Source organism: Apus apus, chromosome 8, assembly GCF_020740795.1.
Source record: "Apus apus isolate bApuApu2 chromosome 8, bApuApu2.pri.cur, whole genome shotgun sequence".
NCBI lineage: Eukaryota > Metazoa > Chordata > Aves > Apodiformes > Apodidae > Apus > Apus apus.
The window spans coordinates 25,586,442-25,614,209 of NC_067289.1; the positions used below are offsets into that span (position 1 = coordinate 25,586,442).

A 27,768-nucleotide genomic window follows, 5' to 3' on the forward strand; every position below is an offset into this window, starting at 1 on the left:
CTACAAGGAAAACTTGTTTCCAACAGAACCCACAGTGTGACAGATTCTGCCACAGCCACCCCTGATGCACAGCACTTCTGACAGATCACAGCCCAGCAACAGAACACCCATATCAATAATACTTCACTTACATCACAAAAGTCTCATTGAAAGGGCTCCAAGAGGTTATGGTGGATGTGGGTGAGAATGACTACCCCCACTTTATCAAAGAGGCAAATGAGCTAAGGATGGAGATGCATTTGTCCTGGCTGCAGGGAGCTGGGCTGCCAGGGGAGGCAGTTGCTGGCCATGGGGCTGCTGTCCCCCTGCACGGCTGTGTCCCCAGAGGCTGCAACACACCATCTCCTGCCCCACAGGAAAAGCAATGACACAGGCAAAAGAATCAATTTATACAAACTAACAATTTCCTATAAGCAGAAATTAAACTGGATTTCTGTAGCGCACAGGCAGTAAATGTAAGAACAACAGGAAAAGGTGTGTGATCAAAAGGATGGACAACAAACACTTCCAACCATTATTCCAGTTCACAAATGTTCAGAAGTGGAAGCATTCAGCAGCTACAGCCAGGAAATACTCCATGTTATTGAACAGTTTAAAACAAGTATTTTGCCCCCACGATACTATAGTAATTTTACAGCTGAATGAAATGCAACTGCTGCAATTAGTCACCCCACCCATGGGTTAGGGATAAGAGGGATGAGCCTGGATGCAGGGCTATGGTTCCAGCAGTGGAGGTAGGCAGCAGGCACCCAGCAAACTGCTCCACTCAGATTAACTGTTACTTCCACAGACAGCAATGGCAGGACATGCTCAAAATGCACGGGTGGGTGGAAACAGCTTTGCCCCGGGACTTCAGGAAAGCACAGGTGTCCAGAGGAACCATCTCTCAAATTATTGCTTACTCAGCTACATGAACAGCAGAACACAAACGACAGAGGGATCTCTATGGACTGGGTAAGTCACCTCCAACACCGTGACTCCACACTAACATCTATGATGATCTAAAAGATCAAGCTAAGTACAATACATATAAAAAGCCCCCCAAATCCTGTAAAAGCAAAGGCTTAGAAAAGAACCTGTCACCAAGTGTAAGGAAAGCAGAGGAGCAGCAGGCTGCAGGGGCACTGCCGCCAGCGCCGGAGGGCAGACACGGGATTTGCAGATCCAGCAGCTCTGGTGCAACAGCTCCCCAGCCTTCCCTCCCATTCCTACACTTCTGTCAGAGACCACAGGACACACAAGGGTATGTCACTGCCTGGAGTCTGACAGGTGTACATGCAGTAAGTGTATATCAAAGATCAGCTGGTGTACACAGGTCTGGTACCAGCACACACGCCTACCGAGCGATGCGAGAGGAGCCGGTACAGACAGACAGAGGTCATGGAATATTTTAGCATTGCTCTTTTGGAGCTCAACATTATTGCCATGGGCTGACACATCAAACAACATAGAACAAACTTAACAGTACACAACAGATACACAGTAATTCCAAAATTCAACAGTACCCACTACTCCATTTGGCAAAATATTTATTTATAATAAATCCGTTCAAAAGCAGTTGGTCACAAAGGAATCATTTTACATGTTTAGGCTGTAACAATGCTTTTGGTAGAAGTAAATAAACTGTCTCTTTTTACACAGTGTACAAAAACAGAGACACTGAAATGACAGTTAACAATAAACCACATGAAAACAGGAAGAACTGGTAAGACAAAGGCAAAAGCAATGGGAATCTGTCTGCACACCGGCAACGCTGCCATGGTCATTTACCCGTACAAATCCTCAGCCCCACTCAGGTATCATCCCCAGCACAGCTCTTAACTGCAGGCTTATGCTCCAGGAGAGGAATCTGATGCGATGTAGCAGCTCCAGTCACTCTTTCACAGTACTGCATGTCAACACTGGGAATGGTTTGTGATATGATTTAGACTGCACACAGTACTTCAATTGAAAAACAGTTAGTTACTCCCACTCCGTAGTTCCTGGTGGCTTTGATGTCAAGTCATACATCACCCGAGAGATGCCAGGAATCTTCTTGATCTCTGCCACCATTTTTAACACAACCTATTGTGGAGAGAGGAAAAAAAAAAATATAAATCAGAAGCAAGCATGGAAAACAGGCCTGATGGCAACTATCCAAGAAAAGCTTAAAAAAGGAAAACTGTTCACGCTGATTCAGTTACGCACAAGACAGAAAGAGCCCACAGCTATTAGCATGTTGCCACCAACGGAGAAGTAAAATCAACTTAAAGAAAACTTCCGGTTTCATGGTATCTGCAGTTACATTGCTGATTTTTGGCACTGATAACAAACCAGGGTGTTGATGGCAAGACACTTCCCTTGAGACGCCACCTCCTCAGCTTCAAAAACTGTTCCTTGCAAGCGAAGCAGGACTCTCTGCCCTTACCTGTCACCAGCAGCCAGTCTGAGACTTCTCTCAGACCCTCATCTCCAGCTGAACCCCCATCACACACAGAGCAACAGCCTGAGTGAAACCCCTTTCAAAAAGGGAACTCTAAAGGTTAAAAAAAAACAACCCAACAAACAGAAGGAGGCACCCAAAGGAGTTTCCTTAGAGTTATTCTCTAGAGTCCACAACCAATTCATGTTAGCAGAAGTATTCTAGGTCAGACTTTGCTGACCCTTAGGGGTTCAGCTTCCTTAAAAACCCCACTGCTCACAACAATGCACTGACAGGACATGCTGTTTTACAGTGCAAGCAGAAATTTAAGCAATTCGTTGCTCTCCATGGAAAACCACAACAAATTTTTCATCAAACATTACTTTCCCCATAAATACAGGTATTTTCCACAACTTCTGCCATTTTGTTACCACGTTATTGGCTAGGCTTAACGTGACTATGTCACATTTTGAAGTTTGTGGGGGTTTATTTGGGGTTGAGGCTTTTGTGGTGTTTTATTGTTTTTTTTAAACACAAACTTCAGTGTCAAATGAATCCTCATTGTATAAAATGGAATAATTTCCATGGTAACTTAACCTTGAATTAGTTCTTTTTAAATGGATAGGCTGCCTTAAAGTAGAAGACAACAGTGACATACAATTACTGAACAATGCCTACAGGCTTTTAAACTATGCTTAAAAAAGAAAACAGCAATTTTGTTGTTCATCTACACTGCAATCCCGGAGAGACAAAGTGCTTGAAACTGGACATGGATAAAGTTTCCCAGGAAAACATGCCTGAACTCAACTGCTAAATCCTTTCAGTGACCTAAACAGAAACCAGCACATGAGATGTTGAACAGCAAGTTCCAGTTACAATCAGCACTGAGGATCAAGAGCAAATCTCTAAGGCAGAACATTTCCAACTACTAATGCAAAAAATTAATTTCAACACCCCAGGAATGGTTAGGGTGCTCTTTCTTTTTTAATTGATGGTGTTTTGGCTCATCTCTGCTGGAAAGCCTTTACATTTGTCACATCCATCTGCCAGCTTCTCATTTTGTTAGTGCTTTTTTCCCAAAACACACCATATTCTTCCTAATGAATAATGAGAAAGAGAAGAAAAAATGGCAGTAAAATCCAAGTCGGGGTAAGCAACCAAGGGAGCGGAAAGCAAGTCAGGATGAGTCATCTACAGCACTCAGCTCACATCCAAAAGAAACTTGAAAACCCGAGTTACCTCTTCTGGAACCTCATTCCCAGGAGTTGCTGCAATGCCAGTCATGAAATCACTTGTGATGAACGTCCGGATAACCACGGATCTTTGACAGGAAGGCTGTTTCTGAAGGGGGTCCCGATCAAAATGCAGCGGTGTCAGGATTATCGGCATCTGGCTGATTTTTCCGGCATAACCTTCGGAAAACAAAGTGCACTCATTGGGTTCAGAGACAAGTGTGACAGAAGTCTCACAGAATTTCCCAGGTGAACTTCAAGCTATGTATTAGGAGCTACACGGACATCTTCTGGGATCTTCTCACTGCTGCTGCCACACTCCAGATCCCACTCAGCCACAAACTGTGCAAATTGCCACAGGAAATGATCTTTGGTGTTTGCAGGCGTGCAGAACAAACCCAGGTAACCCCCATTATCCCTGCAATTCGCTGTGAATACAATTGAAGATCTTCTTTCCTTCCCACGTAACAGAGCCACAGGGATTTACCTGTCCCTGTGCCAAGCCCAATAAAGAGCCACTCACAACATCCAGGTGCCTCTCGTATATTTCAGAGAAAGCTCCTCAGCATCCCTGGTGTTGGCTGATAGGCAGCTCCAGACAATCATCTCTCACTTTTGATGTTTAAAATAATATCTCCTTCTGAAATCCCCCACACAGACCCCCTAATTTCACTGTTTCAATGCCTACTGAAAGCTTGAGGTTGGGGTGTGTGAGATTCAGCCTAACACTGATGCAGGCTCTCACCTCTGCCTGGCCTGGCCCAAGCTGCTGGCACACGGGCTCATTTTCACTAAGTGACAATTCAGGTCTTATTCTGGTGAGTGATTCATTCACACAGAGCCAAGTGTCACCAGAAGCTAGTGAGACACATCCATGGTTTGGTGAGCACAGCTGAGTGTTACCTCAGCCTTGTGAGGCTATTTTTTACCAGCTCTGGTGAGACAGCCTTGCAAACAGGGTCTGCATTTTCAAAAAGACACATCCTTTGCAACTGAATTCATACAAAACAGGGGCAAGTCTGATCAGCTGCTTCACACACACAGCACATTTTCAAATGCAACAAAGCAAAAACAAACAAAAAAACCCTGAACTTTGCAACTACTGTCTTCCCAGATGCTGCCTGTCCACCATTTCCCAGGTACTGAATCCTCCCTGGCTGTTCAGGGTTTGCAGTATTCCTGCCTGCTTGCCTCAATTGCCTGGGCTTGCAAACACAGCTTTTGCTTTCAGTAAAGAAATACAAAACCACCACAGGTGGTGAGCGTCATTACCACTAGAAACTTAGTATTTTAGCTCCATTCTTTCCACAAAAACACCATCATTTAGAAACCATGGCAGGTTTTTTTTTTTTTACACGGTTTATTTATTTCAGGTAAACACTGGTAACTGAGATCAGGGAAGACATTTGGTTGACTTTCAGCTAGCATGTTTTATGGCAGTCTGCCCTGAAGCCACACACCTCTGAGCTTCATGATGCTCACGGCAAGCCTGGCCCCAAAAATCCCCTAAAATTAATCCTGCTAGCAGCAAGGCTGGCAATCCCTGTCCTTTAGCTATCAGCTTCTACAGCTTCCAGAGAAGGCTCTTGCCTGTCATCCCATTAATCTATCACTTCTTTGGAGATATTTGAGAGGTGTGCAGATTGACAGTCCCACTATCCCTACACCCGGTGCATTTTGCAGGGACCTCAAACCGGTCCAACCCATGGACCAAGGTGCAGCACCTACCAGACTCCCTGAGGATATTGTGAGCCTCAAAATCAGCCTGACGTAAAGTGCTGAGGACTCCTGTTGTCAGGAAAGTGGGGGTGACATCTGTGGGGGGTTCTTTGACCGGCGGACCAAACACATACACAACTCTGGAAGACAAACAGGGTGGCAGTTAAACACATTTTGGGTACCTGGACTAAACCAGGTTGCCTAAAGACTGCATCTTTAGTAGTGCATTGAGGAAAAAACCCACAAAAAACCCCAAAATGTTTGGTCTTCTCCTTAGCCACCAACTGGAGCCTAATGTAACTTCATGCAGGTACTCTAGGACATTCACACCAGCTTTGGAAGCCAAACTTACACTTTTCTTTTGGTTTGCTAGAGACCAGCAATAGCCCCAATGTTACCTACTCAAGAGAATAATCCTTTGAAAACAACAGAAATACTAACTCAGCAGTATCACAAAGGGTGTTTTTTCAATTTTACTTTTATGTCAGTAAATTTCTACCTTCTCTCCTAATAGGAAACCACCAAAAATACCATTAAATCACAAGCCTTATTGTTAACAAATAGCTATGTTTTCATCACAGGGCACTAACACTGCTATTTATAAATCTACATAACTAGATTTGCAATAAAATATCTTCTCAAGTCAGAGCAGTTACATCAGCTTTATCTTTTTAATTTCACTCTGTGTTATATATGTTGCAGAACAAAAGCCAAAGTAAAACACTGTCAGACAGGCCTCATACAAGAATTTACTATGACACATTCACACAAGTTATTTGAGTTTGCACACACAAACTAAGAATACTTGTCTAAAATCCAAAGCAGGAGAACATCCAAGCTTTACATTCCATATTTTTGTTTGTAATATAAAATCTGAAGCATAGATGAGAAGAAGTTCAACTATTTCAGTTCAGTCCTCAAACTGTCAGCTTCACTGTCCCTATAAACAGCACTGAAAGACTATGAAAACATACCCTGGTACAGCAGAGATGTGGTATATTCAGTAATAATAAATCCAAAAGAGCTTAAAGAAGACAGCAGTGCTGTAAATCCAGCACATACTTTGAACTTTTATGCCATCTTTTGTTCCCTCTGCATTTAAAGGAGTATCTTGCAATTCAAGGTCTCACCTTTAGGAATAACAGCTCTTTTGGTAGGAGTCACTTTCGTGACCAAATCAAGTTCTGCTGTAAAGCAGTTACAAGTAGATTCATCAGGAAGTCTCCAGCCAGGCAAGGAGGATATGCCTTCTCCAGAACTGATTCCATATCTAAGGAACTTCAGCTGCTAGAAAAGGTCTGGAATCAAGTAGCATGAAAACACACATCCACAAGAAAGCTCAATTAAGATTGAGCTGCCCAGCTCTGGAGCTTCCCCATGAGTCATCAGGACTGACAGTCCCACATAAATGTCCTTTTGACATACAGCATGACAGCACAACTCATCAACAGGCTTGGGATCTTTCAAAAAAGAAACACATCAGGTCCTTAAAAAATAAGACAGGCTATCAATTTCTTTTTCAAGCTAGTAATTCCAGAACTAAACCTATGCTTTGATTTATTGTGTGGCATACAACTGCTCAACACAAAAAAAGATATAATGGATTAAACAGAAGAATGCTTGTGCACACTAAACTTCCATATATTAAATAGAAATAAAGCTAATTCAAAATACTGACCTGTTTATGTTGTGGCACATGCGTGGTATGAGCCTGGCCAGAAACATAAGAGACTCCCAGTGTGGGGCATCTTTACTGGAGATCCCACAAACATAGCTATACGAGCGACAGTCACCCTATGCATGAAATAAAACATGAACAACAAATCACTGAATGTGAACTCTGCTGCCAAAACGGGCTGAGTGAGTATTTTCATTACACCATCTGAAGGAGGCCTGTGACAAGGCACAGAAATCTGCTGCTTCAACAGTAACAAAAGCAAAGAGTTGCTGAAGGGAAGCACAAGATAAAGCAGCTGAAGATAAAAGGAGATGTAATTCAATACCAACTGTGCAGAGGAAGGTTCTTGACAGCTGTGACTGCTCAGTAAAGGAATCTTCAGGTTATTGCACACAATTCCCTGAGAAGGCCAGCCCAGCATCTGCATCTGGTTTGTACTCCTGCCACCAAAGGGCAGCCCACAGGAATGCACGTGACATGAGGCAGGCAAGGAGGGGAAGGCCAGGGCACAATTCCAGCTGTTCCCTGCACAGAACTGGCCCCTCTCCTCTCCAGGACAAGGATGGAGCAGAACGCAGAGAAGTACAGGAAAGGGCAAGAAGCACTTTCAAAGTTAAGAAGCAGGTTTTATTTTTTACCAACTTAGTCTAGGACTCCTGAGCCTTAGAGGGGACAACAGGATTTCAGCAGAGGTCTGCAAGGTTAACCATGAGGAGAAGCTGCCTGTAAGTGACCAGCATCATTCAACCCTAATGACATCCTCACACACAATCCCTGGCACCAATCAAGGGTCTACTCAGACACCTTCTCACCTTTGCACTGCACCAGCACCGACAAGTGACAGTAACACAGGTATCACAGTCACTTGAAATTTGTGTTCTCGAGTTGAGCCCTTTATTTTCACTCTTAGAGCAGCAATTATTGTGCTTCACTGCAGCCTGCCACACTGCCAGGAAGCAGCTTCCCAAACATCCCTGGAACAGATGCACTTACCTGCACTCCCACAGTTTTGATGGGTAACAAGAAGGCATTCAGTGAATGTAGGCTTGTAATCTGCATCAGCTTCTCCTGGTCCTCCTCAGTTGTACATGCTTTGACCCTTTGCAGCAAAGTATGTGGCTGTGCAACGAGGCAGAAAAAGAAAGTCTAATCAAAGCAAGCCCTCAAGGATTCAAACAGAACTTACACAACACAAATAAAATTATTAAGTAGCTGTTTGCTTAAATTTAGTTCACGTTTACCCCTTGGAATGGTTTAAAAAATTCCTTTCATTTAACAACTATATTTTAACAAAAGCAGTTTTATTTGATGGGACTGCATGTAGTTTAAGCTGACGGTCTCCAAGGCCACAGATGAAGTTTTTCATCTGTGTTCATTCTCTCTTTCACAAAGCTATATTTTATTTTTTGGTTATTTCAGACATAGAACAAAGCACTATCAACAATTTTTCAAGGAAATACTTCCCTCAGTGTTTCGGAATTAAATTTGAACTTCAGCCTTAGATGTAGAGTGGGCCTCTGGTAATGACCCCCCAGCCCCCTGCAGTTCAGTTCAAGGGAGCTTACAGTAATCATGAAGGACACAACTTAAAACTTAAAGACCATCAATTAAAAACTTGGGAGTTTCAGGACATCTGGCAAGATCTAGTTCCTTGCTCCTGCACTTTCACTTAAACATTCAGTGATTGTTAGGGCGTGAAATCTAGAAAGTTACAATTATTTCAGGGAGGGAAAAACCTTCAGGAATCTTCATCTACACTAAGTTTAACTAAAACAAAATCTATTTACTATTTGAAAGGCACATAAACTTCTTTCCTTCCAGAAGTTCTTTAACACTTGCATCAGCCATGGCACAAGTTCTACTGTACTCTAGTGCATGGCTTCAAGTGAGTTGTACTGGAATGTATTGCTCCTTAAAGACAGCAAACAACTCTTTTTAAACTTTTAGCAGCTTCAACCTCATTTCTGGCTGTTCCAGAATGATCACACTACTTTTATGCATATTAGAATGTAGCAATTTTGTTACCTTCTTAACACTTGCAGAGAAATCTGCAACTATTTTCAAAATGTTGTTTGTTTCAGCAAAGTCTTTGCACACAAAAGGCTCTTCAGCACATATCACTCTGATTGCTAGACCAGGACCTGCAGTGCAAGGTTGAAAAAACATTAAATACCAGGAAAGCTGATTTTCACCTAAAAATGTGACAGCACCTGGAACAGCAGGTGAATCACTGAGTACAGTATGCTTTGCCACTGTACCTGTATTTCAATTGTCCTAGCACCCTACAAGACAGAAGTTCCAGAAGCAGTACTGCTGTTTGGTACACTAAAGCACTATTTACCTAACCCTACATGGGCTGGTTGTGTACAGCAGCAGCCAGTGGAGATGAGGTGTGGTGGATGGCAAGCCAAAGCCAACAGGAACCTTCTCCCCTTTGCTAGGCAACTGGGATGAAAGGGTTGGCTGTAACACCCAGTTGATTCTGCCTTGTTTTTCAAGACCCCTGAGGGCTATTTGACCTTTTAGCGACTTGCTAACAAAGCAGAGGTAATTTGCTGGCAATGCCTGAAGCCAGCTTCTGGCATTCCATGGGATGCTGGAGCATTGGCAGGAGAGCCCCTGTGATCTGCCAGGACTACTACACACCCTGCAGGACAACTGTGAAACACAGGGACAGGAAAACACAGCCCCCTTCAGGGCACGTGGGCTTTGCTATGTTATAGACATTAATACTTTATACTCTTCGATGTTTTTTAGTGGAGAACTCTAATTATTTCCCATTTTCAAAACAGCAAAAGCCCTTGGAAAGGCAGGCAGATCCAGGCCATTATTTCAATTATGAGACATTTGTCAGCTCAGGCAGCACTCAGCTGCACTGCTCTGCCAACTCCTGCTTTGGCTTATACAACTGGAAGCTAATACAGCTAAAAGCAAACTCCATTCTAAAACTTTTCCTTGAATCACTACATGTAATAAAGCTGCTCCCAAATGTTCTTTTCCTGAAAAAAGATTCTGATTAAGTAAAAGCTAACAAAGCCATCCATTTTTCCCTGTTTAGAGTTAAGTCCCATGCTCCAAAATACATTTATTCTACAGGGTAAAGATATTCTAAACAAACCCTGATGTGATCCAAAGCTCCTCACTAAGCAGGACAGACCAACCCTCATACCTGGGAAGGGATGCCTTGAAACCAGCTCTTCAGGAAGACCAAGTTCTCTCCCTAGCACTCGCACTTCATCTTTGTGAAAGTCTTTCAGTGGTTCTATTACTTTACCCTTAAAAAAAAAAAAAGGCAATTTACACTCCAGCTTATACACTCAAACAAAAAGCCTCGGGTTACAGCAGGCAAGCTGGCCTGCTCTTCATAACTGCTGCATAAACGCTGGAAAGGAAAGCACATGTGAATATGGGCTTTGTTAAAACAGTTGCAGAATAGAGACTAAGAGAAGTTTAAGTTGGTGCCAGAAATATCCATGGCTCAATCAGTGTAGATGCAGTTGTAGGACAAGCCTGCTCTGACTGTCTTCAGAAATTCAGACCTTTCTTCTCTTCCCTCGATGTTTAAATTGATAAAAAACTTTGAATTTACTTTGTACCACATTAGAAGTGTGGGCCAGTAACTGTTACTTTCTCTCCTTTGGCTGGACACTTACTAATAACTGAGCACCTTCCAACAGGCTTATTCTGTGATGTCTCATGTGCTGATTCTGATTTTATAATACAGTTAAAGAACTTACCACTTTAACATCAGAAAAGGGAAAACAGGGCAGCCTCCTACATTGGCTCCATGTGCTAACAGTTAGGAGCTCTGCACAAGGAAAGTATTTATGCAGCTTGTGACAGAAGCTTTTCTGCACTTCAGACTAAACAGACAGCTCAGGAGTGCAATCAACAGGACTGCTTATCTGCAGATACCTCAGCCTCCTGTGTTCAGATCATCTTCAGCCCCTTGGTCATCAACTGTAGATGTCTGTGTTGGGCCATTTCAGACCCGTGTGGGTTATTACGTGGACAACTGGCACACAGACTGGGTGCCATCACCATGCTGCTGGCAGACAGCCCATCAGATTACTAGTAATGTGATGCAGAAGCTGCTTAAGAACAGAATAAACTCCTCCCTGTAGGTACCTGAAGGAACCATCCCTAGACTTCAACCTGTTTAAATGTTTTATTCTCATGCTCTCTCCAGAGAGGACAATACTCTGCTTGCAGTGCTGAATGTTCAAGAGTGGGAGAATTTTGGCCCTCTCTCTCAAGAGAAGGTGATCATCACTTCATGAAAGTCCTGTCCCTGCTCCTGTCTGAATCCATAATGTGCCAGATCTGGACTATCCACACCTCAAGGTTACCCAGTGACAAGCGCTCCGAGCAAGAAACAGAATAAGTGACCCATTACATCATGAACTCCAGCTGAACCAGAATAAAGTTGTCTGAAGAGTCTTAAACTACTCTCCTGCTAAAGGCATTTGGTATTTCCTTGTTTCCTTACTAGGGTGCAGTTTTGTTTTGAGGGTTAAAGAGTGAGCAACCAGCTTTCAGCTTGCAGGTGAGAACACCACTGTCCACACCAAATGAATCCACGCCCAATGTGCCAACATCTTCCTCGGTATCCAGCACTGGACAACACTCAAACAATTTTGACTACTTTGGGAATGTAGCAACTAGAAAGAAGTGTAATAAATTGCAACATATTACAATAGAATCTAATTCAAAGAGGGTCCCATCAACATGGGACAGTTATACCAGAAAAACATTTGGGTTGTTAATTTTTGATACTCAGGTCCACATCTGAGAGAACCAGAAGGACAGTGTCCTCATTTCCGTTTACCTCTTCTCTCAACTTCCGAATCAGCTCTGTGTCATTATGATGAGTTTTGATTACTTCAGCTTTGCCACTTGCAACAAGGGAAGCACTCTCAATGAGATCAGGTCTGAGGGTACCCTGAGCAAGAAAAACCTCTTCTGGTTTCAGATTCATTTCTCCAATAACTTCATTGGCAATCTGCAAGATGGAGAGAACAAAGAAAAGTGTTCCCACCTACTTCTTGGTTGTTGAAGGTCTACAAGAAGATAATGGATTGCCCAACAGATGCTAAGGAGCTGCAAAAGCACAATCAATCAGAAAGACTAATTATGACCTTGCTGAAATACCTAAACATGATGGTGGATCTAGTACAATGCTTGTGAACCATGTTGTGACCATCAAATGATGGCCAAGTTGTAGGCTTAGGGAAACATGCCAACGGCTTCTTCGATCATTCCCAACTTACAGGACAAATTATGGCACTGAGTGCTGTGCCAGTCTGACACAGATGTCTCTAGAAATCGTATAATTGAAAAAGAAAACAATTAAACAACCAAGAAATAATTAAAAACATTACCTTAACAAAGGTGTCTCCAATGATTTTTCTTTTTTCTTCAGGACTTGTTGTCATATTTAAGGTCTTGCTAATTCTTTTACGTGGAGTCCTGTCCTCATCTGAGATGGGCAGAGTTGTTGTACCATTATAGAACGAATGAGCTGCATTCACCACTGCATGAAACAACAGGCATTTTTGGCAAAGTCAATAAAGATTTTTATGCAAGGTGACAAAAAAGTATCACTCTTTAGAAATAGAAATTAAAATCATTACAGCACTTTAACTGCATTAAAAGGGTTGTTCCATACCTCAAGAATTAATCACAACAAAATGCTTTGGTTTCTCTTTCTAACCTACTCCAGGGGGCAGTTTTTTACATATTATGAAGCTAGGCAGCTGTGTGAAAGTTCAGCTCTTGCTTCTCCTCTTAAGATTATAATGTACTTGCTTTATTTAAATAGTTTACAGGACAGTATTTCCCCAGGGCCCTTCTGTAACCAAAATTAAACGATCCACTATTTACTCAGGGTACATTACACCTCTTAATTTAGAGAGGCTCTCACTGCAGAGATTGGTGGAGGCTCTTTGGCATCTTTTACCAGCATTGAACTCTAGGAGCTATGGGAGAATTTGCAGCAAAGGGATTCCCTCAACTTGTTGCTCTGGCAGCCTGCCAGAGCCTGAGTTTACTCATCTAAAGACTGCAAGAATAAGACAGATTTTCCACTAAAAAAAAGTAAAAATAATAATTAAACAGGGTCAGTTTAATTATTGTTAAACCAAGACCTAAAGTCTGAGAACTGCAAAGGTCAGTTGAAACCTGTAAAATAAAACCGTATGCGTGCATTTTGGGAGACTGGCCACACCATTAGTGCCACCAGGCATAGTTAACAACTTGTTGGTACCTTTCACTTGAATGCCCAGCTTTTTGAGTGCCTCTTCCACAGACTGGCTCTCCCTCTTGCGCATGAAGCCGTTATCTATGTGCACAGCTATGACCTGCTCGCGGTTCAACGCCCGGTTCAGGAGAGCAGTACACACTGTGGAGTCCACACCCCCGCTCAGTAAAACCTAAGGATGAGGGGAAAAGGGAAAAGAAACCAACCTTTGGTCAGCTGCCTACAGGGAAAGTGTTAACAAATAGTTCAGATGCAACTGGCTCAGAACCGGTTACTGACCTAGGGTCAGTGATCTGGAAGACAACAAGAAGTCAAAGAATGTATCGACCCAATTGTGCAAACTTTCTAAAACCCCAGGCACGACAACTCTGCATTTTTAAAATGAACCCAAGTACCAGTGTCAGTGTTTCTGCCAGGCTTTTGCAAATGCTCTTCCAGCTTCAATTCAGTCTACTTACCAGGACTTTTGATGAGCCCACTTTCTCTTTTATATCTTGAATGCACTGACGTTCTCTGTTCTCCACCGTGAAGGTACCACTGCACCCCGCAATGTCATAGAGAAAATTCTTCAGGATCATTTTTCCATTCACTGTGAGGCTGACTTCAGGGTGGAACTGTGCTCCATACAGTTTCTTAGATTCATTTGCTATGCCTTTGTTGGTGCAAAGAAATGAGAATGACAAAATAGAACATAAAAAGGAAGTGAAAAGCTACCCCAGCAAGTCAAACATTTGCTTTTTGAGTGATTTATTCTGCCACATTTTTGGCACAGATCACCAATCACCACTAAGGGTACTGTTACTTATCTAGAACACACAATCCCTCAGGAACAAGGAAAACACTCAGGCATCCTAGGAAAACCATTGTGGTAACAGGAGATCAATGACATGATTTTTCCCTCACCACAGGATACCTCACGTGACCCTGCAGCCAAGGCAGGTGACACCGCTGTGTCCCTGGCCAAAAGGCTCTGCTGGTCAAGTGTCCCCACATGGGCACCTCTGGGAGCACCACTCCTGTTTTTAAGTCTCTGGAGGGTTGCTTTCAGTAGATCACAACACTGCACTGCGCACCAAGGAAGTGCTGATGAGGCTGGGAATAAAAGAGCAGCAGGGAAACTGCCTCATGGAACTGACCTGCCTTAGACACCCAGCTTGGCTGTGCCCTTGTATTTCCTGCTGCCACTGGACACCCGGCTGCCACCTCAGCAGCATTCCTGGGCTTGCTTAGGCACAGGGAGCCCACAGGAGATGGCACAGGAAAATGAAGGCACAACACTGCTCCTAATGCCCCATAAAGTGGGGTGAAAGTTGCCAGAGCTCTGGGGGAGCTTGCAATCTGGACGCAGCAAACTTTACACAGCAAATCAATTCAGAGAATCTGAGTAGGTACGAGTTCTGGGTCACTCAAAGGCAAGGCAGGATGTCATGAATGCCCTATTTAATCTTAACAGTAGTTTGGAAAGAATCTTTCCTTAACCAGGCATCTTTACGTCTTTTAAAAGGTCGGTTTTTCTCAACTTAGTTACCTGTCTGATTTAAGAGCAGTACTGCAAGGTTGTTTGGTTGTTTTTTGTTTGTTTTTTTTTTTAAATTAAAGGTTTAAAATAACCAGGTAAATACTTTAAGAACTTCTGCTAAGTGGCTTAACAAACTTAAGACCTCTCCAGGTCTCTCATCTCCTATGAAAGGGACTCAAAGAGACTATTTAGCATTCAACAATTTGAGTAGCTTTCAAAAACCAGATTCTAAGGTCCTAAATTTTCCCATGCCAACCTGTGTGATGTTTGAAGCACTGCTTTTTGATAAAAAGACAATTTCAGTATAAGATAAATACCTGCTATAATGTTCCCTGACTGCGCAACCACTTTGAATCCATCAGCTACTTTATCCACACTATCTCCATGAGTGAGGAGCACAAGCTCTTCCTTCTGGAGGCCCCTAGAGAAAGATTAAAAACTAGAATCAATCAAAGGAAGAACAAAGACCTGAAACAGCCATGCTTCCAAGGGAAGCTCCTAGGAATCCCAAAAAAATAACATCTCCATTGACCAGGCCCTTTGAAGTGCATGCAGGATTTCCTTCCCAGAAAGTCACCTCCAATTCTGAGATGCCTCCATTGGACACTGCAAAAGTTCTTGTACAAGACATCCTTCATGCAAGAGGTAATTCATTTAATTCAGAAGGGTTTGTGGTCGGTTTTTTTAATCAACACACCAATATTGAAGTACCCCTCTTTGACATGAAGAGCCACCTAGAGTCACAGAGGACACTTGGGAGTCCTGCTTTTTAATTCAATGAAGTTTTCTTGCTCAAAACTAAGTGTTTTCAGGACAATTTGGGCACCTCAGACTTCAGACAGGGTATAAAGTCCTGCAGTAGCCCTACAGAGAAATTCTAAAAATTGGAATGCCAGCCATGAGCAAACTGTTAGAATTATTATAAGAAAATTGAGAGACTTTGAGAAACTACCAAGAAACCTAATTCTGGTTTTATAAAACAACACAAAACAATTTTAAAGGAAGGTAGAAAACAAATGTTTCTAGATTTTCTATTGCCTTTCCAAAACTGGATGGGTAAAAACCAATTCAAGAGTAACACACTGCAGAGCAGAAAGATATAGGAGCTCAACACAAAGATTCTCATGCTGTGGTGAATTTCGTGATGTCTCCATGAATTTGTTCTACTTTGAAATAAGGGCTTTACACAATATTCCAAGCAAATATATCTGAATTTCTAGAGTCAATTGAGAATTTATGCCTAAGTATTTGTTCAAGTGAGTAAATTGCTTACTCATGAACACAGCTGTAAAAGTTTTATTAGAAATTATCTAACAAGCATGAGTGCAATTTCACTAATTTCTTTAAAATAAGCTTCCTCTCATCCAGCCATCAATTTCCAGACTGGTATTTCCAATATTCTTCTGGTAGAATCACAGAATGGTGAAGGCTGGAAGGGACCTTCAAGATCACCAGGTTCCAACCTCCCTGCCATGAGCAGGGACACCTCCCACCAGACCAGGCTGCACAAGCCTCATCCAACCTGTCCTTCAACACCTCCAGGGAGGGGGCAGCCACAACCTCGCTGGGCAACCTGTTCCAGTGCCTTCCTGCCCTCATGGGGAAGAATTTCTTCCTGATGTACAACCTAAATCTCTCCTCTTTCAGTCCTGTCACTGCCCTCTCTGGTAAAAAGACCCTCCTGAGCTTTCCTGGAGTCCCTTCAGGCACTGGAAGCTGCTCTAAGGTCTCCCTGGAGCCTTCTCTTCCCCAGGCTGAACACCCCAACTCTCCCAGCCTGTCTTCATAGCAGAGGTAACTTAAAACTTCTGTGCACCTGAACAGTGAACATGTGTTATCCAGAGTAATGCTGAACACTCCATCTTCTCTGACACTCTTCTTGTGCACTGTGCCTCCAAATACCTTGTTCATCATCTGTCAAAACAGAAACATCACATGAAAATGCTCCTCGCGACCTAGTGTCACTTTATATCTCAGTCTTCTTATGACTGACAACAGCTTTGGCCCTCCAATCGACACCAACCTAGTATTTAATTATTATACTCATTCAAGATATCTTTCTTCAAATCAAGAATTCTCTTCAAAATTAATGTCTGTCCTGCACTAGGCCCGTTGCCCAGCCAGGCACCACTGCCCCACGCGATGAGCAGCACAAACCCACCACAACAGAAAATAGGCAAAGATTTGTAAAATAACACAAATTCCAGAGTGTGCATCTACTTGCACTTACAGCTGACCTGCAGGGCAGCCACCCGAGTATCAGAAGGCAGTTATCACAAAACCAGTTGAGTTGCTGAACAAAAACCTAATTTATCTATCCTTTAGTTGAGGGCTCTCGGGCCTAAACTTCTCAAAATCCCCTGGTGTTATTTTTGTGACTCTTAATCTTTGCTGTACCAGAGCTGTACAATTCTCAACAAGGTTTTTTTCTTTCTAAAACCTTTTCTATTGTTTGGAGTTGGATATCTGCATTTTAGATTTCAGAAGTCTCAAAACAGCCATTTTTTTTTTCCTTGCAAATGTAACTAACTTAAAAATTTATTTTAGAATTCCACCTTCCAACTCCTTTAACTTCCAGAGATTTAAAGCTTCAGTTGAGACCTAGTTTGATATTACACTTACTGTGCTTGACTGATTTCAATCTTTTATAATGAAGTAACAGTGTGTTAATACATTGATTCATTTCCATACAGTCAGCCTCATGAAACTCGCCTGCCCGAGGCTAATGTGGTTTTCAATTTGCTTGGCATTTTAAGACACATTTTAATACAACACACATCTTCCTTTAGAACAGGGAGTGCCAACACTGTCTCTGTAATTACCAGCCTTCCTGAAGGAGTTTCTCCAGCCATTATTCAGCACCTCTGAAGGCCTAGTAAATCACTAACCCTGGGAAAAACCAAGATGCAGAAGCAGAAGTTACGTATATAATTCTTCCCTTGTCTCCTTAGAAGTTTGTTTCTTCACTCAGCTCAGATCTATCAAGCAGACCCACTTGGTCCACTGCAGGATCACCAAGTCAGTCCAAATATGTGCATGAGAGAGGGGAGAGGAAGAGTTTAAGCACTCATAAGAACTAGGCTAGAAACATTCCATGCTTGCAAACCAAAAGGAAAAACTATTTCACTTGTTTACATGAGGGGCACATTTTCCAACACCAACAAGACAGTCTCAGCTAATGCCTGCCAGGTTGTATTTATTGTGGCAAAACAGACAGTGTGGATGGAACTCTATTCACAGCACTTAAGCAAAGAAAAACCATCTCTGCTGTGGGTGAGACAGAGCCAAGGGAAGCACTGCCAGTGCCCTCAGTTTACCAGTCAGCACTTTCAAAGTATCCTTTGCACACCATATTGCTCATGTTTGAAAAGCAGGGCCTTCAGCAGTTCATCTCCAGTTAGTGTCAGAAACCAGGCCTAGAAGACAGCAATGGACTAACTTATCTGTGACCAGCACCTGCATTCCATAGCAGATTCCAAGGACTGGTTTTCCTATTGTAAATATTGCTGGGTCGAACCATGGTGCATCTTCTGCATACACAGAGTTTGGTCCTCCAGATATGATTATAGCTCTGCAGGCAAAAGATAAAGAAGCATTAACTCAAATATATAATTTCCTTTTACATCTATTTGTTTTAAACATTTACATTGTCTCAGAATATTTACAACTCTCTATATCCTAACATAAATTTTAATACAGATATCCTAACATATAGCTTAGCTTTGCTGTGCTACAGCTGTCAAAACCAGCAGCTTGCCAAAGAAGTATTTCATTGGTTTAAACAAAGTCAAACATTAACCATCTGAAAAAGTGACTGTATCTTAAATATCTTGTAGCCAAGTGCCAACTATGAGAGAAGCAGGATGGCCAGGATCAAATGCAGAGTATTAGCACCAAGATATATACAACTCGTGATGTCTGAGCCAGGGGAATTGCATTAAGAAAACAGACTCACAAATTTCTAGAGCTGCTGAGAAAGTGCTCCTTAATCCATCCTGATCCCAACGTGAGATGGCATTAGCCACAGGTTGAGAATTTTAAGTCCAATACATGCAAGCAGTTATGGTCTGATATTAATACTTCACATTATAACAGAAAATAAAATATTTTCAGAGGGGAAGAGAGACCTTTGCAAACCATGATCTGCAAGACCATGAACTGCAGCAGAACCAGGCAGTTGAGCAATGCTTTCTGGCCTGGGCCCAGGACCAAACACGGGTGTACCAGACCTTGGACTTGTGCACTGTTTGTTTCCCCAAGAACACCAAATCAATTGCTCAGAGCAAGAAACACAAAGTGGGGCAAGAGAGAAGCTGCACACACAGGATTAAATGCTCCTAACAAAGCTTTCTTCTAGCATGATTTAGAGTTTCTCATGCACATACTGACCAAATACAATCATTTCAACGCAGGGGACAGGGCAGGGGGCTGGACAGGGGCACCCCTCAGAGCCAAGTCCAGTGGCTGGCAGGTTGGAAGAGGCACCATCTGGGTCCTTGTATGTGGGGATCTACAGTGAGCTTTGGAACAAGAGTGCAGCTGAGGGAGGTGCAGTTTTACACTGAACAATCCTGACAACAAGTACCTGCTCTACACATACAGGCTCTTCTGTTCAAGTCAGAGACATCCTGAATTTCCTCAACTTGGACAGTGCTAGAAAGAGCCTAATTACTCTCAGTGGCATTACTGCTTCTAATAACTCCATGTACAGAAGCATTTGCTTCAGTGCCTTATGTACAGAACACTATTCAGTAGCATACAAAGGAAATACAGCCACATCTACAAACTGAGTATTTTTATGAGAAGTCAAAATAGTTATGCACTGTCCTATTTCAAAAGCAGAGTCTTAAAATCTGCTTTTGTTCCAAACTGGCCTGGTTTGAGCCAGGATGAAGCAAATTTCCCTTTTACTGTTTTAGTTTTTTTTCAAGTGAAAATCCCACAGGATACAGAAAGGTCACCCAATCTGCCCAAGCAGTAAAGAAAAAAAATAGAGGGGAGAGGGGAACCTGCATCTTCTCAGCTATCCAGGAGAAATTCAAACTAGCATGGGGTATAAATTCTAAAAGTTTTGCTGCAGCACCTGGTAATTTCTTACATACCTTCTTGTATGTACCTTCATACACATTTCTCTGGTTTACCTTAAACCACTTCCTAAACAACCTAACCTAGCTTTGGAAAGCCTGTTTGTAGCAGATTAAAGGTACCTCAGGAATCAAGAGCAAAATGCATGCATTGATACCCTGAGCTCAGGACTCAGAGCAGAGCCCAGACACTGCCAGAGTTCAGCCTAACACCAGCAGATCCCCCAGCTGTGGCACCTCCTGGCCCCAGGACCAGGATCTGCTGGAAACTGCTAATGTTTATGTCACGTTTAGGTGAAAATTGTCACTAGGGATTGCTCTGAAACTATCACAATTGAGAAGCTGGCTTTTTAAACACAATATGTAAAAACAGTTCAGCAAAATGTTCAGCCTTGCTGCTGGTGTCAGGATTTGTTGAGCTTTCCTGGGTGCCAATGACTGACTGAGGCTGTGGACACAAACCTGACTGACCAACCTGGGTAACTGAGAGCCTGAAACCAACACCCTCCCCTTGAGCAGCAACCTTTTGAATGAAGAGGTTTTGCCACATTTTAGAGAGCAATTATTTGGAATGACAAGTCCAACAGGTCTAATCACAAGACTCTGAAGAACCTTCAACCGTGAAAACAAAGGGAGGAAAGGTCTTCCCACTGCAAACCTGCATCAATTCAGATAAAACTTGGTTAGTGCCATGACTCACACCTCAAATCCAGCACACAGGAGATGCACAAATGCTTTTTAAACTAGTAATTAACCAGTATGTCCACCTTTTAAATATCTGATTGTTGGAGAATTATAAACAAGATCTGAACATTTCTGAAAGATAAATCCTTCACACAAGAGCTATCTGGGTTGAACCAGCAGTTCCTGAATGTTCTGTTCTCTGTGTTTTCAGAAGAGACCAATAAGTTATTTACTAAAATAAACTCTTTACTGGTTCACTAATTATCATTGATTGGAAAAATGCAATTTTGCAACAAAGCCCTGTCTTATCTGTCATGGGGCACAGCCAAGAAGCACACATGCACTGCTGGACTTGTGCCAAAGGGACAAATGAGGTCTTTGATGACTTATAGACTTCAGAGTATTGATCTTCCCCACACAAAGGAGAGGGATACCCTGGTAAGCCTAATAAAACAAGAAAAAGAAATGTACAAAGTGCTAAATAACTCCGAGGCCTTTTCTTGCTGCAAAAAATTGGTGGTATTCCAGTTAGTTGTTTTTTTTTTAGTTGCTTCCCAGAAACAGTCTGGAATAATTTACTGCAACATCCTCAGTATTCAAGTCAGTTACTTGTTTTAAAATTAAGAAAATAATTTTTAGAAACTCGCAAAACCTGTTTTCTGGATTAATAGGTGCCCTAGCTTAACAGGTAAAACAGCAAGATCATCTAAATTTTTGCAGATACAAATTTAAAATGCAGCCTCTTAAACTGTACTTACAAATGGAACTGATCGAAATGACGTGAAGGAAATTAAGCAGCAAATACAAGAAGGTCTGCATTGCTGTGAGAGATTCCCCAGCACCACTCGGGGGGCTCTGCAGCCAAGCTGAAGGTGGGTGCAATGAAAGCTCCTGCACACAAACCCAGGCAGATCCCACCACTGCCAGGGCCCACAGGCTGTGTTGGAAGGGAGGGCAGGTGGGGAGGGACCTACCGAAACCCCTGTTCCCGGATGGCGAAGGCCGGCGTCTCCAGAGGGAAGATCTCGGACTGGACGAAGAGCTCGCGCACCCGCCGGTCGATCACCTTCCCGTACTGCGCTCCGGCGTCCAGGATGACCACGGCTCCCTCATAGTGGTGCTGCCCATCCTTCAGCTCTGCTCCAGGCTGCTCCGGCTGCCAACGGCACTCACAGCGCGTCACACACCGCAGCTTTAGCCACAGCTCCTACCCGCGAACGTCTGCCGGGCTGGCCAAGGCTGCCCGCGCCGCGATTCGGGATGCGAGCGGTAAAGGCAAGCCAAGAAACTGCTAAATAAAAAACTCCTCCAGTTTCTAAGGGCCTGTAGATGCACTGGCAAGATAAAGGGGCTCTGCATGAACACAGCACATGCCTCCCAAGCAGCCACACAAAGACCACATCCCCAAAACCAAACACAGTACAAATTAGGGAAAAAAAATAATGCTATTAAGCTAACAAAGTCGGAGCTTTCCATAAATAAGAAGCCATACGCCCTCTTCACCATTCCAGCTTTTCCCATTTTGCAGTTCCATTCAAAACCCAGCACTTTCTATGATAATTAAGAGCATGTGCCTTCCTCTCAAGCAAAACAGGACTGCAAAGTCAGAGGAACAATGTTTTTCCCCCATTATATCGCCTCATACACTGAACTTTCACTTGACATTACCTCCTGGAGAGGATAAAAAGGAGAAATTAAGAACAAATGTCTCTGCTAAAATGATTCCTCAAGAAAAACAATTTCTGACTGCAGCATTCAGGCAGACTGCACATCAGAACAAAGCAAGGGTTCTCACTGACCGCATCACATTTCAATTGCTTGGCCAACTTCAGCTACATCTGAAAGAGGCTCGAAAATGCAGCGACAAGTTTCTTCTATTTTAAAAGAAACTGAAAAGAGGCAACTCTTCCATGGAAGTGTCTTTATCGGAGGATCTTCACAAAAGAATGTGAACTCAAATGCATGGTAAGACACCTTGAAATTAATGCAGAAAAAACTCTGCTGCTTAAAGAAATCACCTACTTAAAGCTCACACTGATTTCCTCACCAGTGTAATTTGGTGAAGGAAAAACTGGGCAAGGTTTTACTTTGGCAAACGCTGTCTCAAAACACATATTGAAGCTTACAGCCATCAAATGATGGCAAATTGGAGTTGTGATGCCTGTTTGTACCAGACAACACATCCTTCAACCCAGAGCCCACAGGAGTTCCCACCACAGCTGCTCAGGTTCCTGAGGAAGCTGGGGCAGCCTGCAGCACATCACAGTATATACATGAGGGGTAATCACCCCCGCAGCAGCCACAGGTCATTCTGGAGGAGAGGATCAATCTGCTGGGACACATTCTCCCCAACAAATACACAAAGGCTGTTGCCTTTGAGCTTTCTTTCTCAGGAAGGCAAGCACGCTGGGAACTTGCAGTTTACACTAGCTGGAAAAGGCTTTATCTAAACTAAAGGACATAAGCAGAAAAAAAATAGTTCTATGTCCTTCAAAACCCTAAATCCAGGTTACAGTCAGTTACTTAATCTCTTTCCTTCAGCTGGTAGCTCTTAATGACTTTTTAAACTTGGGTTACACAACAAAAAGGGCACATGTTGGAGGAAAGCAGACTTGAGCAGCAAACAACCCTCCAAACCCCCTGGTCAGATGGAGAGAGGCCACCAGAACTGTCTTCCCTTCCACTAGAAGGGAGGGAATCACTTTCAGAGCACTTCTGGGCATTTTCACCTATCAGTCTCTAAATTAGCAGTTCTTGCAAGAAAGACCCAACATTCTCATCCTTTCCTGATCCCACCCTGTGCCAAACACTAATCCTTCCAGTGCAGTTTTCTTTTTACTAAAACCCCTAAATTGTTTCAGAGCACGCACGCTGTGTCTTGCACCATGAAGAGACAGAGCCCTGCAGCCCTCTCAGCTTAGCATCTGCAGCTGTCCACTCCCACCTGGAAGAGTGGGATGGAGGAGTCCCCTCCAGAGCCCCAGGAGCACAGCCAGCCCTCACACCAATGGGTCCCACCTGCCAGCAGTGCTACCCACACATCGTGCTCTCACATTTCCCAACCTGCAGAACACCCCTAAGAACCTGCAGAAGGAGTAAGAAAGGAGAAGTCCAGCTCTGCAAAGGTAGCTTTTACATTACTGAGTCAAAAAAGACTAAACCCAAGTTATTGTTGGCACCAGCTCATCTGGACCGATGGCCAAGCATTTACATCCACAGCTAGTAAATAAATCCTGTTTCCAGTGCCCTACTGGGAATAGTATGAGAAATGTTGCATAAGGTGGCACAAGTAGGTCTGTTATCTCAAACGAAGCTGCACCTTCCTTAGTTCTCCTTAGCAAAAGGAGGACAGGGCCACAAACCCCTCTGTCACAACAGCCTGGACAAGGCTCTCTGCTGCAGTCACCCAGACCCGAGAACTGCAGACTCCTCCACTGAGCTGCCCCTGCTTCTTCACTCCTGCAAAGTATAACTTCATTTTGCACAATGATGGGAGGAACACTTGCACAGGCAACTGAAGCAACATTAGGTTTACTTCTAAATCATCTGTGTTGCCCTAAAAGATGGCTGTTTGAGGCTCCAACTAACAGTTTATTGCCCGAGTTTCACTGCAACTCCATTAACACCCTCCAAAAATCTCAAATGCCAGCGTCTAACCAGAGCTCAGGTTTTTACTCAGATGATAAGGGCATTTGGGCTAAAATCCAGTAAAAGAACTGCATCTGTCAAGTAACATGGGCAACATGTAAGATGAGCAAGGCAACACGCACCTCATAGAATCATAAAGGTTGGAAAAGACCCTCAAAGACCATCAAGTCCAACCATCTGCCTTATAACCCCTAGCCACTAAATCATCTCCCAAAGCACTACATTCATGCATTTTCTGAACACCTCCAGGGACGGTGCCTCCACTGCCTCCCTGAGCAGCCTGTCCCAAGGCCTCACCGCTCTTCAGTGAAGAAATTTTTCCAAATATCCAGCCTGAACCTCCCCTGGCACAACTTGACCCCATTTCCTCTTGTCCTATGGCTAGTCACTAGAGAGAAGAGGCCAACACCCACCTCACTAAAACCTCCTTCTCAGGTAATTGTAGAGAGCAATGAGGTCTCCCCTCAGCCTCCTCTTCTCCAGGCTGAACAGCCCTAGCTCCCTCAGCCTCTCCTCATAAGACCTGTTCTCACCAGAAAAAGAAAACGCAAAGAAAAATCACGTAATTGGTGGCCTAATAAGTTGCCAATCCCTTAGATGTGGGCTTAGAGTAAACTACATGCTGAAATAACTGTCTCCCAGCAGCACACAGGGCAGTGCCCGCTGTCCTTTCCTCCTGCAGGCAGCCCTGCAGCACACGTCCAAGCGAGCCCCATCCCAGGAATTAACACAGGCAACTATAAGCACAAGGACTGTGCCAGAGGAGGTTCTGTGCTTCACTTGTGAGCTTGAGTAGAGCTCTGAAGGAGCCCAACAGAAACACTACAGAAATCATAGGGAGAAAGAGGAAGGAGAAAGGTGGTAACTCAGTACAGGGTCTGGCTTTATTTATTTATAGGCACCGTTCCAAGGCCAGAGATTTTTAATCCAAATGTAATAAGGGAAACTTCACTTAATAAAATCAAAAAAGGAACAGATGCTGTTAACTTGCAGTCAACATGGCAGTTTAGCTCATGTGTTTGTATACTGTGTACATGCCAGGAGGAAGATGAAGAGGATATCAGACAGCCCAACTCCCACAGGGAGATGGCTTTCGGAGCCAGCACCTCTTCCTGGTGGGGATCCTCAAGTTTCTAATAAAAGCTCTTTTTCCTCTCAGGAGGTGTGTAACTACAGTTCCCTGTCTTCTCCTGGTCTATTTTCCCAAAAATCTGGAGACCTTCCTATTTTTGAGAGCTTCTGTGGAAGGTGGTTTGACAGCTGCCCAAGGCGGTCCAGGAGCTGGGGCAGGCCCAAGAGCGACAGTAAGAAACAGAGTGGGGCTGGAAAAAACCTCGAGAGCCACCACAAACACGACATCATGGATTCTGACCGTTCTCTTGCAGCTGGTGACCCAAACAAACCCACTGCACCACCAAACCACAGTATCTCCAGCCTGCCCCTTGCCCGCCGCGTCAGACCCGAGACCTGGAACCGAGGTCCCCAGTGCCACCTGAACCATCCAGACACCTCTGGCTGTGCTGCCGCAGCAAGGGGCAGCCTCCAACCACCATCTCAGCTCTGCCACTTGGAAGAAAAAGCTTCCACCGCTGCTGGGTTGTTGTGTGTCAAAAGAAGAGCTCTGTAACGAGCTGTGGCAGGACACCTGCTTGTGTTTCCAGCTAAGGACACTGCACATCCTGCTCCTCAGTGTACCTGCCTAGTGCTCGAAACTCAGTCTGCAGGTTTCTAACAGCCCACTTCTGCAGAATCAGGGAATTTTTTAGCATTTCACACACCCACACGCTCACAGGATTTTCATTAATGCAATGTATAAAACTCATTAACATACAGAACAGTCACATTCTGGAGTACCAAGAAGCAGCCTGGCAGAGCCTGGTCACCTCTGAGCTCTCACAAACACGAGTAGCTCGGGACAAGCCTAAACCAGGAGCCTTGATGCAGCACTTTCAAGCCAGCACAGGTTTTACAAGAGTTTAATTGTTTCCCCGTGGTATTAAAATTAAGCGGGTATAAGAACACTTTTTTTTTTTTTCCAAAGTATAACAGGAAAGCAGCTCCTTCACACTCAGGCAATCCCCAGCCCAATACAGGAGCCCCCGCGCCGTTATGTGAGGCAGAGCTTTATTTACAGACGCCTCCTGCAGATTCCCGGTGGCTGCGGGGACCTGGCCCTACAGAAACCCCTCTCTGCACCCCCGGGCCGGCGGGCGAGGAGCTGGGCATGGCAAGGGCCTCTCCAAAAACCGCAGCAGGGACCAACACAAGCACCGAAAGAAGCCCCTCAGAGTCACGCATTCGTGCAAACTACAGGAAAAAGTCTACAACAAGGCTTCTAGCCTACTGCTGCAGGAGCGGCCCGAGGCAACTTGCAGGGTTTGGGTTCAGAAGTTGCATTATCCAGGAGAGATTTGAACCTCGCGGCGACGCGCGGGTGCTGGTGTCACCCTGACACCCGCTTGGGCCCTTGTCGCTGCAAACCGGAGACGGGGCGAGGCGGAGGGAGCGGGGGGCCCGGCCCGAGGGCTCCTGCCACAACCACCCGCACCGGCTTCCCCCTCAGGCCGCTCTGGCGGGGGCGGGACAGCCCGGAAAGCGCGGGGAGCGGGCAGGGAAGCGTCACCGAGCCCCCCGCCCGGGCCTCGCCCCACAGCGCCCAACGGCCCCGGCCCGGGCGGGCTCGGCCACGCCACGAGACCGCAGTTTAAAAATAAAAAAAAAACCCTCTCGAAATGAATTGATTTCCTCAGAGGAAGCGCTGCTGGGACCGAGCGGGCGGCGGGGGCAGAGGCGGCGGGCAGGGGGGGCTGGCAGGCCCCGGCCCCGCCGCCCCCTCGGCCGCCCGGCTCCTCGCCCCGGGCCGCCGCCGGGCCCGCTCCGCGCCGCCCGCAGCCCCGGGGAGGCCCCGCCATGTGCCCGCCGGCCCAGGCGGCCGGGCCGGGCCGGGCCCGCGGCACCGAGCGGCCGTCAGGGCAGCCTCCCGGAGCGCCCGGGGGAGCGCGGCGGCACTGACCTTGGTGTCTCCGTTGCAGAGAGCCATGGGGGCTGCCGGGGCGCGGGGCTGCCGGGGAGCGGCGGGCGGGCGGCCCCCGAAGCAGGGAGGGGGAAGAAAGGGCCGTGAGGAGCTGCCGCCGCGCCGAGATGAGCTAATGCCGCCCGGCTGCGCCTCCGCCGCGGGGAGGAGGAGCCGCCCGGCCCGGCCCGGCCCCGCTCCGGCGGAAGGGGCGGAGCGCCCGGCCCGGCCGCGGCGCTGCGGGCAGGAGCCGGGTTGGGGCGGGGGTCAGGCTGGGGGCAGGGGTCGGTGTGGGGCAGGAATCGGTTTGGGGGCAGGGGTCGGTTTAGGGCAGGAGTCGGTTTGGGGCAGGGGTCAGGCTGGGGGCAGGGGTCGGTTTGAAGCAGGAATCGGTTTGGGGCAGGGGTCGGTTTGGGGGCAGGAGTCGGTTTGGGGCAGGGGTCGGTTTGGGGCAGGAATCGGTTTGGGGGCAGGAGTCGGTTTAGGACAGGAATCGGGTTTGGGGCAGGGGTCGGTTTGGGGCAGGGGTCG

General features: G+C 45.0%; 1 protein-coding gene across 1 annotated transcript; it reads right to left on the reverse strand.

The window, feature by feature from the left end:
• Positions 1–1,512: 1,512 nt before the first annotated feature.
• On the reverse strand, positions 1,513–27,404 carry GMPS (guanine monophosphate synthase). Its single transcript, XM_051625856.1, has 16 exons — positions 27,238–27,404; positions 21,551–21,732; positions 18,265–18,379; positions 16,625–16,722; positions 15,126–15,229; positions 13,748–13,941; positions 13,296–13,461; positions 12,412–12,563; positions 11,859–12,032; positions 10,200–10,305; positions 9,056–9,171; positions 8,024–8,149; positions 7,031–7,146; positions 5,362–5,492; positions 3,641–3,813; positions 1,513–2,064 (listed from the first exon to the last, which is right to left on the reverse strand). The coding sequence occupies exons 1-16, from the start codon at positions 27,262–27,264 to the stop codon at positions 1,963–1,965; spliced, it is 2,082 nt and encodes a 693-aa protein (XP_051481816.1). The 5' UTR covers positions 27,265–27,404; the 3' UTR covers positions 1,513–1,962.
• Between the last annotated feature and the right edge of the window lie 364 nt (positions 27,405–27,768).